The 18,712-nt window shown below is 36.3% G+C and overlaps 2 protein-coding genes and 1 pseudogene across 2 annotated transcripts; 2 read left to right on the top strand and 1 right to left on the bottom strand.

Moving 5' to 3' along the window:
* The first annotated feature begins 4,683 nt into the window (after window positions 1-4,683).
* On the top strand, window positions 4,684-5,671 carry LOC120166407 (TATA-binding protein-associated factor 2N-like). The gene is made up of 4 exons (XM_039175655.1): window positions 4,684-4,756; window positions 4,870-5,256; window positions 5,360-5,479; window positions 5,571-5,671. Exons 2-3 carry the CDS (start codon window positions 4,880-4,882, stop codon window positions 5,448-5,450), a joined length of 468 nt encoding a protein of 155 aa, XP_039031586.1. The 5' UTR covers window positions 4,684-4,756; window positions 4,870-4,879; the 3' UTR covers window positions 5,451-5,479; window positions 5,571-5,671.
* A 1,266-nt stretch (window positions 5,672-6,937) lies between these two features.
* Window positions 6,938-7,408, bottom strand: LOC120166522. The gene is made up of 2 exons (XM_039175779.1): window positions 7,070-7,408; window positions 6,938-6,958 (listed from the first exon to the last, which is right to left on the bottom strand). The coding sequence occupies exons 1-2, from the start codon at window positions 7,406-7,408 to the stop codon at window positions 6,938-6,940; spliced, it is 360 nt and encodes a 119-aa protein (XP_039031710.1).
* Window positions 7,409-10,755: 3,347 nt separating this feature from the next.
* LOC120166423 lies at window positions 10,756-18,604 on the top strand (annotated as a pseudogene).
* Window positions 18,605-18,712: the final 108 nt, after the last annotated feature.

The following is an 18,712-nucleotide window of genomic DNA, read 5'->3' as shown; positions in this document are numbered from 1 at the left end:
TCAAAACTGGGTGTAAATATAGAACATTCCATAATAAACGTAGCTATCGAAGGAAATAAATAAATAAAAATTATCTTATACTATATTATTTCTATAAAAGGTTTTCATGTATGTATGAAGAATTCTAGAAACGTGTTTATTGTTAGTTAATCAATTTTTATTAATTTGTTCAACTTCTTCTAGTTTTGCCTTTCAACATTAGATTATGAACCCTAAAAGAAGATAAGGGTTATAACAATTATACATAAAAGGTTTAATCCTCGCATAAGTGCCCAAACTATACTTTTTCTGCTAAATAAGTGCATACATTTTTTTGTCCATCCAGGTATCTAACGTTACAAACGTTAGCACTTTAGGTGCCCGAACCATCAACGGCGATAGTTTTCCCCGCTAAGTGACATGTGTTTCAATATGATAATTTTAAATTTTTTATATAAAATTAAAAAATAAATTATATTTTTTATAAAAAGAAAACACATAAATTTCCATATAACCCCTAAACTTTTAAAACCTTCATTTCAATCCCTAAACCCACTCTGACCGTCGCCCTTTGTCGCCGAAGAAGCTCCACCCGAGCTCCCATCCCTCCGGCGACCAAAAGCCCTATGAAATCGTAACCGATTGACGATCGATCGACGTTTTAAATGCTGCGAACTCTAGGATAAAAATAGCGATCCCACACGATTCCAATAGTGAATCATCAACAACTACGACAACATATAACTAGGATAATGGTAAGGACTACGTCGGCGGCAGTGGTCGTGGCAAGAGAGGACGACGGCGGCGGATTAAGTTAGGATTTGAGATTTTGATGTTGTTTTATAATATAAAAAAGTTAGTTTTTTTAATAAATACAATATTTTTTTAACATGTGTCACTTAACGAGGAAAACTAATTCCGTTGGAAGCCTGGGCACCTAAAGTACTAATATTTATAACGTTAGGCATCCGGATGGGCAAAAAATTATAAACTCTTATTTGACACAAAATGTATAGTTTGAGCACTTATTTGGGTACTAAGCCTACATAAAAAAAAATAAGATCCATACATACAAAAAATAATAATTTAAGAAATATGAATCAAATGAAGATTTTAAATAATAATTTTATTTTGATAATATATTATTATCATTTAACATTATCAATAATACAAAAAATTTAATATGACCGCATTAATTATCAATTTATATTTTAATTACTGATTCCAACCAACTCTTAGACGGTAGTGAGAGTGATGTGTGAATATGTATGGCTTCCGGCAACACATGGTCAGCACTCGTCAGCAAACCGCGCCTGTAGTAAACTTCGACGCTGACCGTCTTAAATTTAGCCGGCCATCCGCAAGAACCGCTCTCTACGGCCTTCGCGCTTTTCCCTGTACACACATGAGAGGATTTATATCGAGTGTAAAATGTAATTTCTGTACACCAGAAATGACTGCACAATTCTCAACATTCGACGAAAGTATCTATGTGGGGAATCCTTTTCTATGAGGTAAACCATTGCCGAAGAGCTGCTCAACACCGGACCATCACTGTCTGTATCGGCAGACAAGGGTTTTATATTGATATGACTCCCCTTTTCTGCGTCTTTCGTCGCGTCTTATATTGTGGTGATTTTAAGTATTACAAGTGTGCTTTATATTAATCCTTACCGGAGAGAAGCATGGTTCTATTAAACAGGAGAAATCAGCAAAATGTTGCTACTATTTTTTGAAAGACCATATTCCGAGTAAAAGATTGCACTGTGCAAATTAATTTGTAAGCCTTTAATAAAAAGCCAAAGTACGCATTTCCTTTGAATTTGCGCATTATTCAATTTAGACTCGAATCGATTTCGAGTCACCAACACCTTAAATCACAAACAATAACTCAAATAACTTTCGATTAGTTTTACATGTCGGGTCAATTTTTAAGTGTGGGGATCTTAATTATTAGGAGTACAAGTGTGCTTTATATTAATCCTTATTGGAGAAGAGCATGACTCTATTATAAAGGGGAAATCAGCAGATGTTGCTACTATTTTTTGAAACACCAAATTCTGCCTAAAAGACTGCAGTGTGCAAATTAGTAAGTAAGCCTTTAATAAAAAGCCGAAGTACGCATTTCCTTTGATTTTGCGCGTTATCCTATTATCGTCTAAAAGTAGAAATCCCACATAAATTCATTAAAACCAAAGCTTAGCTACATATTTTTATTGAAGTCATAAAACTTCACTGCTTGACCTGATCGGGATATACTATATATATATAACATAATTATTTAAATTTTATTTATTCATTATTCATTTAAAATTTATGTTCACGAAACAAAATCATTTAAACCCCATTTATTTACCAAAATTTCAAGGAATAAAATCAACCAATTAATTTAGTTCAGAATTTGATCAAATATATTAGATGATAATAACATTATGAAATGATCACAAATTACTTTTGAAAGAAAAAAGAATTCTGGCTAAAGCAAGAATTACAGTCTATTGGGTAATCTAAAGGAAGGCCGATTAGGTCATGGCATAAAGTCAGAACTCAGAACAGGGTTATTTTGGCCCATTAGGGAAGTTTTTTTTTTTTTTTTTTGCAAAATAAGGCACAAACAATTTTATTTTGGGATCTACGTCTTTTTTTACACTGCATGCAACTTGTCACATTGAGATGACAAGTTTCAATAAAAATATTTTTTTATTCAAACTTTTTATCTCGATGTGATAAATTTTAATAAAAAATTTATATTTTATTGAAACTCGCTATCTCGACATGACGAGTTTCATAAACAGTGTATAAATTGTCATTCTTTCTAAAATAAAAACTCGGATACCCTAATGGCCTAAATAAAAAAGCCAGATGCCCTAATGGGCCAGAAAAACCCTCAGAACAGTCCAATAGATCCCTAGCTCTCGGTCCACTATTTTAGAACCCTTATAAGCCCAATAGGCTCTCGATTCTCACTTCAATCCTCACTCTCATTTTATTTTCCGGCGGCCCACCTTTAGTTTACAGGTAAACTTTCTAGGTGTCTCCCTTTTACTTATATTTTTTTTAAATAAATAAATAAATAAATTTTCCAGTTTTTGACTCACAAAGATGTCATGACCCGTTCTGACTGCATCTTCAACATCCCGGGCTGCCTGGTCTTAAACCAAACGCTGTCGTTTCCTCTCCCCACTTGAGTCCACAAAGTTGGCTTCTTATTTTGCTTTTAAGTAATAAATGAGTAAATGATTTGAAGAAAGGCATTTGGGAATTTTCAACTTTGAACTATGGAGGGCTAAAAAGTAAATAAAAGAGAAAACAAAGCTAACTTTTATCATTATAATCCCACGTCATACATCCCCGTCTATAAAACTGCTCACGTGCATGCAACCCAAATTTCCACATTTCTTAAATCTTTCCCAATTTCTTAACTTCACGAGTTAAAATTCATTATGCACGTAATTTATTTATATATTAATTAAAGATTATAAATATAACACATAATGTCTCGTATTAATCATCTTCCTTTTAATAGTATGGAGTGATTAAAAGATTGTATGTGTTTAAAATTTTCTTAATCAATTGACAATGCATCAGGTGTAAATGTTCAAACTTAAAACCTCTAGTTAGAACAACATTTTCTTTTTACCACTAAGATCACTTGATGTATTCCTTATATTAATTATATTGATCATATTTAAACATGTTATTTTATATTCAACAATTAATCTCCATTTATTAAAGTCTAAAGTTATTAAGTTATGTTAATCAGACACAATCGAATTTTTTAATATGGTTTGGTTTGGAGCATTGGTCGTTCATGCATGGAAGCATTCCCCAAAGCAATCCTTTTTGCTTTTTACAGCTTTTCTTTACTCATTCCCCAATAAAATTGTGGGGATTAATTTGACTCTCTCCCCCCCTCCCTATTTTTTTTAATTTTGTGAGTTAATTTGTGTTTGGATGATGGGAAAAGAAAAGAAAAGTGAAAAAGCCATTTGCAGTGCAGAGAAAAGATGGTCAAAAATTTTGAACCTTGAAGACTTCTCTTCTCATCATTCAGCCTCCAACTCTCTTGGGTCATTCTAAGATAAGAATAAGTCGGCTTGGGGTCCCTTTTGTTTTTTTCTCTCTGAGGTTCTTTTAGAGAGTCGTGGGATCGATATTCATGTTGTCTGGTTAGAAATACTGAGTTTGTTCCTCCTTATCCAAATCCGCACTGCTTAAATATGATAAGAGTGGCCTTATTACCAGATCGAACTAGGCTTGACATTTTCATATATTTGTGTTTTCATTTATATTTTGTTATGATTATGTGTTTTCTCGTAGAATTATGGAGAAATTCAGTATCAGGAGGGAGTTGAGAGTATAAAGGGGGGGGGGGAACATGCAGAAAGAAGGGCAAATAAGGAAGTAAATAAAATGATGGAATTATTAATTTGCATGTGCTCATGCACTTGCCACTCATTTACATGCAACTATAAACCCTAAAAAGGAGTTGAGATTGGGGCTTTTTAAATCTTTTTCTTCCCCTTTGGAATCTAAATTCAAATTTCCTTTATCTCTTTTTTCCAATTTTAGTTTATTGTGATTCCATTGTTCAAGGAAAATAAAGTGACAAGAAGAATATGAAAAAGAAAACCCTAAGCCCTCACTGGCCAGACAACCTACTTCCTCAATCCGCCCGGTTCTCAAGGTCTAATCCGCTATATAAATACCCAACCCCCCCCCCATTAAATTAAACCCACGCCATCCTATCTTCTTCATTGTCATCTGCTTTCTCAAGGTTTGCATCCCTCTGCATTTTTAGGTTTTGGGTAGCGTTTTCAGAGCTTCATTATCAAGTTATTGCATGCATCATGCATGGCTGATTATTTATTTGTTTAACTGTGTTTGTAGAGGAGAAAATATGAACAGGCCAGGAGACTGGAATTGCAGGTCGTGCCTGCACCTCAACTTCCAAAGGAGGGATTCATGCCAGCGCTGTGGAGAACCGAGACCCGGTGGCGAGAGAGGCGACTATGGAAGCTTTGGTGGTAGGGGTGGGTCCGGGTCGTCGTTCGGGTTCTCTGGACCCGATGTTAGGCCCGGTGACTGGTATTGCAGTGTGGGCAACTGCGGGGCTCACAACTTCGCCAGCAGATCAAGCTGCTTCAAATGTGGTGCAGCCAAAGATGAACCGTCTGGAGGGTTTGAAGGTGACATCCCACGTTCGAAGGGCTTTGGCTTCGGCAGTGGCAGCTCCAGTCGCTCTAACTGGAAATCTGGAGACTGGATTTGCACCAGGTTCATTTCATTGACACAATATATATATTTATAAATGCATGTTTTTGAACAAAAAGTTGGACGTAAGAATTAATGAATAGTTGTTGACATGGTTGAACATAAGGTTGGGTTGCGATGAGCACAACTTTGCCAGCAGGATGGAATGTTTCAGATGCAATGCGCCAAGGGACTCCACCCACAAATCTTCATACTAATTGATAAAAATGAAAATTTTCATTTTTGGGTATATTCTTCTTCTTCTTCTTTTAGATGTACATTAATCTCCTCGCAAATGAAGATTTTGTCTCTAAATATGAGTCTGGTTTCACTTTCAGGTACTGCTGCAGTCCCAGGAGAGAGATCGATGAGACAAGGCAACCCCAGTTGTTGCATTTTTTCTTCGTTTTGTTTGTTTTTTATGTTATATGTCTAGATGAATCATGTCTGAAGTAGTTAAGCTAATATCAAAGTACGTAGGGCATGCATGTAATGGATGTTATAGTATCATCAGCGATGCTGTATCAGTTTCTTTTGTGCCTCTCTTCTTTTTCTCTTTGATAAGACTGCCTTTTTTTTGTGGGTTTGAAAATGGTCCAAGGAATATTTGATTATTGTGATTTCTGCAAAGGCAAAGCAAAGTTGAAGAGGGTTATTCTTGGACCACAATGGGGATCTTTTTGTTTAAACCAATGCAAGAGAAAAGACTATATCTAGTAATACCCGCTGGTATATAGGAATATTTGTTTCAAATAATTATATCTAGTAATACCTTTCTATTTAATAAAAAAATTATAAATTTTGAATAAAAAATAACATTTTATTATGATGTCAAAATTGGTTTAAAAATCATGGAGAATGGAAATACACACCCAACCAACGTGTTTCATAATTAATTAATCAGGTGCTTAATAATTAATAGGGGTAAAGTATACAAATAGTATTCGACTATAAGATGTTACTTTGTTTAGCATTCGATAATTAAAAGTTATAAAATGATCATTCAACTATAAAACATTATTTTGTTTAGTCTCTCGATTATTAAAAGTTACAAAATGATCACTCGACTATTAATATGTTCTAAACTAGTCATTTTCTATTAAAAAATTGATCGTCGTTTGTGTTTGACGTTAACATGTTGATTGAGATAAAATAGTCGTTTGAAATTTTGGGATAAAGTTTTATCAAATTCCAGTTAACAAGTTAACAGCAAGGTCCGAATGTTGTCAATTTTTTTAATGAAAAAAATAAGTTTGGAACATATGAATAGTATGATGACCATTTTATAACTTTTAATAGTAAGAAGACTTAACAAAGTAGTGATCTATAATTAGAAGACTATCTTGTAATTTGTAATAGTTTGTGACTCAACAAAATAACATTGTCTAGTTGAAAGACCATTTGTCTACTTTACCTTAATTAATATTATCCGACTAGAAAGGATGAAATATTATCTTCAATATATTTTGTACTTTGCAACGTTCAATGTACTAATTGTGAGGAACAATGAAAAATTATATTCAATATGCAGTCTAATTTTCGACAAAATTAATTATCGTTTTATGAATGTTGGATGGGGTTAAATTTTGAATAATTCGAGGAACATGTACACGTTATAAGTGGGAGGGATACGACCCAACTTTTATGGTTTAATTTTTTTTGGATAAGTAAATTATATTTCATCCAAAAGAAATAGCATTAGCTGCTACAAACAACCTGCCTCAACCTAGATCAAGTCCCAATTTGTGTACAAGTATCTATTGCCATCATCAACTCTGTGTGTACTAAGGCTATACATTTTGGTTTTCACCGCTACTTTAATTCTATTTACAATTACCTCACTAGTGCTTGAAAGACCTCGAAACTGCCTGTGGTTGCGTTCTTCCCAAATATAATAAAGGAACCCGATCCAAGCAAGCTTAAGGATTCGACTGCGAAGGGTTTTTCCCTTCAAGTTCTCGATCAACCAATTAAGGCGCTGATCCCAACTGAAATCCACACAGCGAATCCCACATAGCCGTAGAACAACACTCCAAACATCCTTAGCATAAGGGCAGTCAACAAATAGGTGATCACGTGATTCCCTGCCAGAACCACATACCATACATACATCATCAATATCCAAACCAAAACGAGCAAGCTTGTCCTTAGTTGGCAGCCTATCGAGGGTAACCATCCACGCGATAAGGGAAACTTTTGGAATATGAGAAGGGAACCAAATAATCTTGTGCCAGCTCACCTTCTCTTTTCTAATTCGAATACTATCCTATATCCATTTACCATTGATTTGGCTCAAATCGGTACCAGGAACAAGAATCTCCTCGCATCAACTCGAAGTCTCAATAGTTTGCTTAAAATCCAGCTGTAATGAGGCTTACTAACAGCCTCCCAGTAACTTTCTGATTTAAGACAGTAAGCCTTTATCCAAGCTATCCACAATGAACCAGCATTAGCTAGGATATTCCTAATTAGCATCAGGTAGCACGATTTACTCCATAGACCAAGGTCCCTGAGTCCCAGCCCACCCTTAGACTTCAAGGAGCAGATCTGACTCCAGCCTACTCGGGCTCCTCTAGCCGGAGTGTCACACCCTTTCCAGAAAAAATGCATGCAAAGTCTCTCCACTTCCTTAATAATCCCTTTAGGAATGATAAGCTGCCTACACCAAAAATTAAAGATGTTGAATAAAACAGATTTGACTAACTTCAATCCTCCTCCAAAACTAAGTTTTTGCTGGACCATTGCCTCAATTTGTCCTTAATTCTTACTAACAACCTCCCAGTAACTTTTTGATTTAAGACAGTAAGCCTTTATCTAAGCTATCCACAATGAACCAGCATTAGCTAGGATATTCCTAATTAGCATCAGGCGACACGATTTACTCCATAGAGCAAGGTCCTTGAGTCCCAGCCCACCCTCAGACTTCAAGGAGCATATTTGACTTCAGCCTACTCGGGCTCCTCTAGCCGGAGTGTCACACCCTTTCCAGAAAAAACGCATGCAAAGTCTCTCCACTTCCTTAATAATCCCTTTAGGAATGATAAGCTGCCTACACCAAAAATTAAAGATGTTGAATAGAACAAATTTGACTAACTGCAATCTTCCTCCAAAACTAAGTTTTTTGCTGGACCATTGCCTCAATTTGTCCTTAATTCTTACTAACAACCTCCCAGTAACTTTTTGATTTAAGACAGTAAGCCTTTATCCAAGCTATCCACAATGAACCAGCATTAGCTAAGATATTCCTAATTAGCATCAGGCAACACGATTTACTCCATACAGCAAGGTCCCTGAGTCCCAGCCCACCCTCAGACTTCAAGGAGCATATATGACTCCAGCCTACTCGGGCTCCTCTAGCCGGAGTGTCACACCCTTTCCAGAAAAAACGCATGCAAAGTCTCTCCACTTCCTTAATAATCCCTTTAGGAATGATAAGCTGCCTACACCAAAAATTAAAGATGCTGAATATAACAGATTTGACTAACTGCAACCTTCCTCCAAAACTAAGTTTTTTGCTGGACCATTGCCTCAATTTGTCCTTAATTCTTACTAACAACCTCCCAGTAACTTTCTGATTTAAGACAGTAAGCCTTTATCCAAGCTATCCACAATGAACCAGCATTAGCTAGGATATTCCTAATTAGCATCAGGCAACACGATTTACTCCATAGAGCAAGGTCCCTGAGTCCCAGCCCACCCTCAGACTTCAAGGAGCATATGTGACTCCAGCCTACTCGGGCTCCTCTAGCCGGAGTGTCACACCCTTTCCAGAAAAAACGCATGCAAAATCTATCCACTTCCTTAATAATCCCTTTAAGAATGATAAGCTGCCTACACCAAAAATTAAAGATGCTGAATAGAACATATTTGACTAACTGCAATCTTCCTCCAAAACTAAGTTTTATGGTTTAATTATATCTTAAGCTATCGATATTTTTGAAATATTAAAGCTAAGCTTGAATTATTCAATTATTTTTGAAGGTCATTGATATTAATGAAATTAAATTTTGATTCTATTTTTTGATTTAATTATTTTTAAAATATTTTAATTTTAAAACTAATGAAATTAAATCTAAATTCTTTAAATTTTATAAAATAATTATTTTAGGACCATGTTAATTAGTTTGAAAATTAACTTAACCTCACTCATAGTTCAACTTAGTTTCCTCCAAGGACAAAGCCATGTAGACCCTTGTGGGGGCACTGCCCCTCTCAGATTTTTTTAACCATTAAAAAAATATAGGGATAATTACCTATTTGTGCCTTTAAATTTTGATTTATTTTGATATTACTCCTTAAGTTTTTATTATTAATTATACTTTGTCCTCTTGAACTAAAATTCTCGCTTCGACCTGGTTTTGTCCCAAAGTAATCAAACTTGTACATGTAAGAATGCTTAATGAATAATTTACATAGGACTCCAAATACTTAGGTGTAATAAAAGGGTGGAAAAGTCTGTAGTTATATACATACACAGGTTAAAATGATTTTTATTTAATTAATATAATGATTCTAAATTTAATAAAATAATTATCTATAAATAAATTGAGAAAATACATTGGTCAAAAAGTAGGCATGCAAGTCATTAGTGTGTGTCTGCTGCTACAATCCATGATTTAGCTTTTAGTAAGATTCTTTGTTTCACTTTAAGGCTTTAAGCTTAGCTTTACGTTACTTCACTCCCCGTTCCTCATTTGCTTTGTACTTCCGATTGCACAATCTTGTCAAGTTTTCTCTATTGGCGTTTAGCCATCAACATTGAAAGTCATTTAATAACTATTTTTTCCAAAAAAAAAAAACTTTTTAAATTTAATATATTATCTTTACAGAATTTACACTTTCCTTTTTCTTATAAACATATCACCTTTTTTATAAGTTTATAATATAAAAATATTTTGTAAGTTTAGTTAAATTGACGTACGAACTCTTTTTTTTTTCTGTTAAATTGATCTCTAGATTTAATAATTTTAATCAAACTATGTTTTAGTGACCCTTTTTTAGATCAAAATAGTTTTTAAATTTAATAAATTTGTTTAAATTAATTCTTAAACGTTTTATAATATCAAATTATAACATGTTATAAAAATTGCCAATTTAATTAAATTTTTTAAACGCATGAACCAATTTCATTCAACTTTTTAAGATCGTAGAGGAATTTAACTTAAAAAAATCGAAGGTCAATTTGACTAATTTTGTAGGTCATTTTGCATTTTAAACAGTTTTTATAAATTAGTTTTTAATTATAAATATTCATATAATTTTTTTTAACGTGGACAGCCGGAATTTTATTAAAGCAACAGCAAGTCCATCAATTGTCCCAAAACAAGATAATATGAAAGAGAAAACTAAAACACGAAAAAAAAGAGAGAGTAAATCGGCTATACATCTTCCCTGCTCAAGGAAATCAATGAACTATGACAATAAATCCATATTACACGTTTCTAAAATTGCTAATAAATCTGTAGTAACAAATTTATTCAAGAGCGAGTGAACAATCCACAGATCATAGCTGTAATGAGTAAAGTGAAAATGGAGATGGCGTGTTGAATTGGAGAAGAAGATTGCCGACAGTCTTTTTTCAGCCTTCACATTACTTACATTTTTAATCTAAATCTCTTCTCTCTCAATCTGTGAAAGAAAGAACAAATAACCATGGAAGCATGTGCAGGAATGGTGGCTGGTTCGAATTCGCCATGATTCTGATGGTGGGGTTTGTCTCTTAAACTTGCCCATTTCTCATTTCATTATTTACTTTGATTTTTGTCCTGATATATTTGATTTGCATTGTGGCGTTTAGATCTGAGCTTGTTATCATGGAAAGTAACTTCTCAGCTTAAAAGCATCATCCTCGATATCGATATTGGGTAGTCCTCCTTAGGATCTAAATGTTAGTAGGGATTGGTTGTCTCAAGAACTGAATGACTGGGTAGTGAGCACAATCGGATCTTTGATATTCGGGTCTGATTTAACCTAGAATCTTATCCGTAGAATCCAGTCTTTTGAAGCTCTTCATTTAATACTTTGTCTTATTTAAGGTGGATGATTTTTTGTGGCTCCTTGTTTTGTATTTAAGACTGTTAAGAAACTAGATTGAGCTTCAATATAAAACACACATTGAATTCTTTCTCATTGCTTTCAGTGCATCAGCGTTTTTATAGCAGCTCATAGAAGCTTAGCACAAGTCTAGAGGCTTTACAACTAACTCAACTAACTACTAACAGTTCTAACTCCCTTAACTAATCCTTAACTGCTTAACTATTTTAATATTCTCTCTACTTTCTCCTCCTCCTTCAACAAGGTAAGACATACATCCTTCCGTTCGACTTGAATCGGAAGTGTCGATACTTCCTTTCGTTCGACTTGAATCGGAAGTGTCGATACTTCCTTCCGTTCGACTTGAATCGGAAGTGCCGATGCTTCCTTCCGTTCGACTTGAATCGGAAGTGCAGATGCTTCCTTCCGTTCGACTTGAATCGGAAGTGCCGATTCTTCCTTCCGTTCGACTTGAATCGGAAGTGCCAATGATGCAAACTTTTGATGTGAATGAACATTCAACAAAAAAATTCTAAAAAAAACCTATTCTATAACAACAATGTTTCGCAGCTTAACTACTAACAGTTCTTCATCCTCCTTGCACGTGAACCTTCTGCTTCATATTCGTAGCTCCACTGATCTGTTGAGAAGCATTTGCAGTTGCGGCCAGAGTTAGTCCCCGAGTTTTACCACGATGGCTCGCTGCTCCAACTTCACTCATCATGTTCAGATATCCATTGAACCTAACGGATATGCTCTTGGGCAACATAACCCTCTCAAAATCCACTTCATCTTCCACAGCAGAAATTTCTTCCTTTCCTACACCGTCACCACCGAGACAAAGTCCTCCCAAAGAGTTCACCAACTCAAATGGCGTGGTGTTGTAATCAGAGGATGCAAAGTGGTTCTGGACTGAGGTTTGGATCAATGCACTGAGTTGCTTGTTGAGGCCGCGATTGACTGATCTCAGAGAAGTATTCTCTTGGCGGAGTGATTCGACTTCTTTTGCAACTTCGCAGAAGCGAGCGAGGTAAAGGCTGTGGCAGTTAATCATATCTTGATGTTGTTGCGGGAGGAGATGGGGATCATATAGAGCGAAAAGAGAGGCGGCAACGGCAGAGTTAGCGGCGGTTTCAGCCATGAAGTTGTAGAAATTAATGGAACAAACGGGAAGTTGTAGAATCCATGGCAACTGAGTCAGCAATTTGCTGACTAGACCCATTGTGCACCATGAGTGAAGAATCAGAGAGAAAGAAAGTTTAGAAGCTTGAAACCAAAATTCCGAGGACTTTGGCGAAAGATACCATGTTAAGAAACTAGATTGAGCTTCAATATACAACACACATTGAATTCTTTCTCATTGCTTTCAGTGCATCAGCGTTTTTATAGCCGCTCATAGAAGCTTAGCACAAGTCTAGAGGCTTTACAACTAACTCAACTAACTACTAACAGTTCTAACTCCCTTAACTAATCCTTAACTGCTTAGCTATTTTAATAAAGACAATGGCTCTATTTGGTTCAACTGCAAATTTTTTAGAAGATTGCTAACAGTGACAATTCTCATTTCTAAATGCAGCCAAAACCGCTAAAGAATTTGAATGGACAGACATGTCAGATCTGTGGTGATAGTGCTGGAGTTGGTGCTGCTGGTGATGTGTTTGTTGCTTGCAATGAGTGTGCCTTCCCAGTTTGCCGACCTTGTTATGAGTATGAACGCAAAGATGGGACTCAGTGTTGTCCCCAGTGCAAGACTAGATACAAGAGGCATAAAGGTCTGTATGTTTTCTATGTTTGTTTGACGTTGAATTCATTTTATGATTTTGCATCTAAGATATTATATCATGTGTGAAGTAATATCTGAATATTTCAGGGAGCCCTCGAGTGGAAGGAGATGATGATGAGGAAGATGTTGATGATTTGTAAAATGAGTTTGACTATCCTCAAGGGCACGGTAAGGAAAAGCGTCAATGGCAGGGTGAAGATGTGGATCTTTCTTCATCCTCAAGACATGAATCTCAACAACCAATTCCCCTTCTAACCAATGGCCGTACGGTAGGCATTTTATGTTCTTATGTACCTATTCATGCTAAGAAGTTTGCATGAACTTTACCATGATGCGATTATTTTTTTCTTCTTTTAATACCCTTTCATCCATCTACTGGGTGATCGAGATGTACTGTTCAATTCCTGAGTTTCAATGTCAAAGTTGGAAAAATCAAGTCAACCATTTCAGTTTATTCTAATCAGATTTAATTGATAAACCTATTTCATGCTTGCTTGGTTTTGTAGGATTTATTATCCTCTTGTTAAATTTCATATAAAACGTTTCACATGTTCACAACAGTTATATGCATTGCAATCTTGCTATTTCTTTTGCCCGTTAGCTACTTAACTCTTATGTATAGCCCTGCATGTTTAGGGTAAATCATAAGAAAAGCTTTTTGTATTTGGAAAGTGACTAGCTTTTGCTAATACAGTCTCTGGTGATTTATGCTTTCTGCTACTTAAATGGTCATTTCTTTCCAACTGATAGGTCAACATTTTCAGGTTTCTGGAGAAATTGCTACACCTGACAATCAATCCGTGCGAACAACATCGGGTCCTTTGGGCCCTTCTGAAAAGAATGTTAGTTTGTCACCCTTTGTTGACCCAAGGCAACCAGGTAAGTAAGTTCTTGTGTTTTCCCGCGCGCGCGAAGGGTTTATTACCTGAATTACTAATGCTTCTGTTCTTGTAGTCCCGGTGAGAATTGTGGACCCAACAAAGGACTTGAATTCTTATGGCCTTGGAAATGTTGATTGGAAGGAAAGGGTTGAAAGCTGGAAACTCAAACAGGATAAAAATGTGTTGCGTATGAACAATAAATACACTGAAGTGAAGGGAGATCTAGAAGGAACTGGTTCAAATGGAGAGGAACTGCAAATGTAAGTTTATCTTGTCTAGAATAAGACTTAAATCAGTTTACTATGTTCCTTTGAGTGCTTGTATATATCTTTAGGACCTTATAAATTACATCAAGTTTATATTTTTCATCTTCAATTTTGTTTTTTTAACTCAATTTTTTGGTTAAAATTTATTTTGGTGTATTGTCACCGTCATATTTCTATCTCTAGATGCAAATTGTGTCCATTCCTTTTGACTAGACATCATTAATATGTTTTTTTTGCTCAGTTGATATCATCTATGCATTTCACATTTGCATTTTTTTTCAAGTTTAACAGTTCTTGTTCTGCAGGGCTGACGATGCTCGTCAACCTTTGAGTCGCGTGGTGTCAATTTCTTCCTCTCACCTCACCCCTTATCGTGTTGTCATCATTCTTCGTCTCATCATTTTGGGTTTTTTCTTGCAATATCGTGCAACACATCCAGTTAAAGATGCATATCCATTGTGGCTAACATCTGTTATCTGTGAGATTTGGTTTGCCTTATCTTGGCTACTAGATCAGTTTCCAAAATGGTATCCCATAAATCGTGAGACCTACCTTGACAGGCTAGCTTTGAGGTCAGTTCGGTTACTTCACTGATGGATTATTTCTTATGTGGCTGGCAAACTACCTTGCTTTCTCTCTGTTGCCCGTGTGTGTTTGTTGTGTTTTTTTGTTATCTCACTGTTAATAGCGATTAGCTCTATTTTCTAGATATGAGCGAGATGAGGAACCATCACAACTAGCCCCTGTAGATGTTTTTGTCAGTACTGTGGATCCACTCAAAGAGCCTCCGCTTGTCACTGCAAACACCGTCTTGTCAATCCTTGCAGTGGATTATCCGGTGGACAAAGTGGCCTGCTATGTTTCAGATGATTGTTCAGCTATGTTGACTTTTGAAGCCTTCTCTGAAACTGCAGAGTTTGCAAGGAAGTGGGTGCCTTTCTGCAAGAAGCACAACATAGAGCCTAGAGCTCCTGAGTTTTATTTTGCTCAAAAGATTGATTATCTAAAGGACAAGATACAGCCATCCTTTGTCAAGGAGCGTCGAGCTATGAAGGTCAGTGTATTTCAGAGGAGTTCTCTGATTTTAAAGAACTTTACTTTCTTGATTTTTTCTGGGTGTTAGCCTAGAATTGTATTTGCTTTAACATGATGAAAATGTGGTTATATCTTGAGATTCATGAAATAGAGGAAAAATAAAAGTCTATTTGAATTGGTAAAAATATAGGAAAGAAAAAAGATTGGTAAAGCATATGATTTTTTTAAACATAGTTTTGTGCCTACTAGTAAGCTTTGCTTGAAATAGTCAACATCTTCATGTATTTTCTTCGTAGTTAAACACTGCATACATAAATATATAACCAAAGAAATCTGCAGAAGGGTTGAAGAGGGTTCCTATCCAAGTTCAAGGCTGATTTTTAGAATATGAGACCTATAAAATCTAAAGAGATGTTTCTTCCACTCACTATTTCGTATTAAACTTAAAAAATGATGTCACCTACTTTAAAATTTACCAAAATGAATTCTTCTTTCAACAGAGAGAATATGAAGAATTCAAGGTGCGGATCAATGCCCTTGTTGCCAAAGCTCAGAAAATGCCTGAAGAAGGTTGGACAATGCGGGATGGCACACCGTGGCCTGGAAACAACCCAAGAGATCATCCAGGAATGATACAGGTATTGTTCTTCAGCTGAGTTCTGACAGTGAAGTTGGTTGTGTGATTACTTACTATCATGTTTTTTTTTCTTTCTAACATCCTTTTTGTGGACCAACAGGTGTTTTTAGGTCACAGTGGAGGGCTTGATACTGATGGAAATGAACTACCTCGCCTTATCTATGTTTCTCGAGAGAAACGACCTGGCTTCCAACAACACCACAAGAAAGCTGGAGCCATGAATGCTTTGGTATGCCATTCTCAGCCCTTCAATTTCAGCACGTAACCAAAGTATTTTAGAGCATAATATTTATGTTACATATGTTCACAATGAATATTCGCCAGTTTTTCGTCAGGAATATATCCTCTTAGATTTTCAGCACTTGCAACCTCAGTTCCACTTTCTAATCTTGCCATCTTATGTTTCACAGATTCGAGTTTCAGCTGTTCTTACCAATGGAGTATATTTGTTGAATGTCGTCGATTGTGATCACTACTTCAATAACAGTAAAGCTCTTAAAGAAGCTATGTGTTTCATAATGGATCCTGCATATGGAAGAAAGACATGCTATGTGCAGTTCCCTCAACGTTTTGATGGTATTGACTTGCACTATCGATATGCTAACAGAAATATTGTGTTCTTTGATGTAAGACCCACTTAATTTGTCTTCAAGATAATGTTTCTTTCCAATTACTATTTAATGGGGAATTGTAGTTCACTTTGAACTTGTATTTTGCAGATTAACTTGAAAGGGTTAGATGGCATCCAAGGTCCAGTCTATGTGGGAACTGGTTGTTGTTTCAACAGGCAAGCACTATATGGCTACGATCCAGTTCTAACAGAAGCTGATTTAGAACCAAATATTATTGTTAAGAGTTGTTGCGGTTCAAGAAAGAAGGGAAAGAGTGGAAATAAAAAATATATTGACCAGAAAAGGGCAGCTAAGAGAACTGAATCGACCATCCCTATTTTCAATATGGAAGACATTGAAGAGGGTGTTGAAGGTGGGCATTTTTGTCAAAACTATTTCTGATTTTAATTGTTTAATCTTAAATTGATTTGATGTTCTCTACACCAGTCTGCAACCATATCGCTTTATTTTACACATGAAACTGTGGGATTCCCGCTTCTCATGGTTGCCATAAACATAAAGTTTTCATTATATTGAATTTCTCCTGCATCAATATTATTCAAGTTCACTCAGTATGCAAAGAAGTATGCTTGTGGATTCCATTTTGATTAAGTGAGCATGGAGATGAAAATTTTGTTAGAATGTGCATCCACTATGCGATTTTAATTTTATTTATTGTTTTCTGCAGGATATGATGGTGAAAGGTCTCTTCTTATGTCTCAGAAGAGCTTAGAGAAGCGGTTTGGTCAGTCCCCGGTATTTATTGCAGCTACCTTCATGGAACAAGGAGGCATTCCACCATCAACAAATCCTGCAACTCTCTTAAAAGAAGCAATCCATGTAATTAGTTGTGGATACGAGGGCAAGACTGAATGGGGCAAGGAGGTCAGTTGATGAAGTATCATGGCCTTTGCTAGTGCCTAACCCATTTTCCCTTTTTATATGCACCAACTCTTTTGATTTTTTTCTCCTGTGACCAGATTGGATGGATTTATGGTTCTGTTACAGAAGATATTTTGACTGGTTTTAAGATGCATACCCGTGGGTGGATATCAATCTATTGCATGCCTCCTCGTCCAGCATTTAAGGGATCTGCTCCTATCAATCTTTCTGATCGTTTGAACCAAGTTCTTCGATGGGCCTTGGGTTCAATTGAGATTTTGCTGAGCAGGCATTGCCCCATCTGGTATGGTTACAAAGGAAGATTGAGGCTTCTGGAGAGACTGGCATACATTAACACCATTGTTTATCCCCTTACCTCTATTCCTTTGCTTGCTTATTGTATGCTTCCAGCCTTTTGCCTTCTGACAGGAAAATTTATCATTCCCGAGGTAGGTGGTCGTTATAGCTTCACTTTCTTGCTTTAAAATGGATTTTCTGGCCCTGCAATCCTCTAAAAACTATTTTCCGATACTAATGTTCTTCCTCCAATTTTTATGCACAGATAAGCAACTATGCTAGCATGTGGTTCATTCTCCTTTTTGTCTCCATTTTTGCCACTGGAATACTAGAGCTTAGGTTGAGTGGTGTCAGTATCGAAGACTGGTGGAGAAATGAACAATTCTGGGTCATCGGTGGGACATCAGCTCATCTCTTTGCTGTTTTCCAGGGTCTTCTGAAAGTTCTTGCTGGAATAGATACCAACTTCACTGTCACTTCAAAGGCAACTGACGATGATGGCGAGTTTGCGGAGCTTTATGTTTTCAAATGGACATCGCTCCTCATTCCTCCAACCACGGTACTTATTATCAACCTGGTGGGCATCGTGGCCGGCGTATCATATGCTATAAACAGTGGTTACCAATCCTGGGGCCCTCTTTTCGGGAAGCTTTTCTTTGCAATCTGGGTGATTGCCCATTTATATCCTTTCTTGAAAGGTCTGTTGGGTCGTCAGAATCGCACCCCTACAATTGTCATCGTGTGGTCTATACTTCTTGCTTCTATCTTCTCGTTGCTGTGGGTGCGTATCGACCCCTTCACCTCGGATGCTACAAAAGCTGCTGCAAACGGTCAGTGTGGCATCAACTGTTAATTTCGCCTTCGGATCGTTGTATTCCAGTAAATGCTGTCCCTCCATCAAGTTGGCTATTTCTGTATATAACCAAAAAGAGAGAGCGATCACAACCACATATGCTCGATATAAGCTCTCGAGGAATTGATTATGTCTGAATTGATTATGTCTGATGACACAGATGGAGTCTTAGACAAAGGACCCTACATATCATTTTTTTGTT

This window comes from Hibiscus syriacus, unplaced genomic scaffold (assembly GCF_006381635.1).
Source record: "Hibiscus syriacus cultivar Baekdansim isolate YM2019G1 unplaced genomic scaffold, ASM638163v2 tig00111640_pilon, whole genome shotgun sequence".
NCBI classification, from domain to species: Eukaryota; Viridiplantae; Streptophyta; class Magnoliopsida; order Malvales; family Malvaceae; genus Hibiscus; species Hibiscus syriacus.
The sequence above is the reverse complement of the archived record's forward strand: the minus strand, read 5'-3'. Positions and strand labels throughout refer to the sequence as shown.

Coding starts and splice junctions, on each gene's coding strand:
- LOC120166407 (XM_039175655.1), top strand. CDS start 4,880: ATGAACAGGCCAGGAGACTGGAATTGCAGGTCGTGCCTGCACCTCAAC. Junction 5,257..5,359: donor GGAGACTGGATTTGCACCAG/GTTCATTTCATT, acceptor GTTGAACATAAG/GTTGGGTTGCGATGAGCACA.
- LOC120166522 (XM_039175779.1), bottom strand. CDS start 7,408: ATGGTTACCCTCGATAGGCTGCCAACTAAGGACAAGCTTGCTCGTTTT. Junction 6,959..7,069: donor GTCTTTCAAGCACTAGTGAG/GTAATTGTAAAT, acceptor GACTTGATCTAG/GTTGAGGCAGGTTGTTTGTA.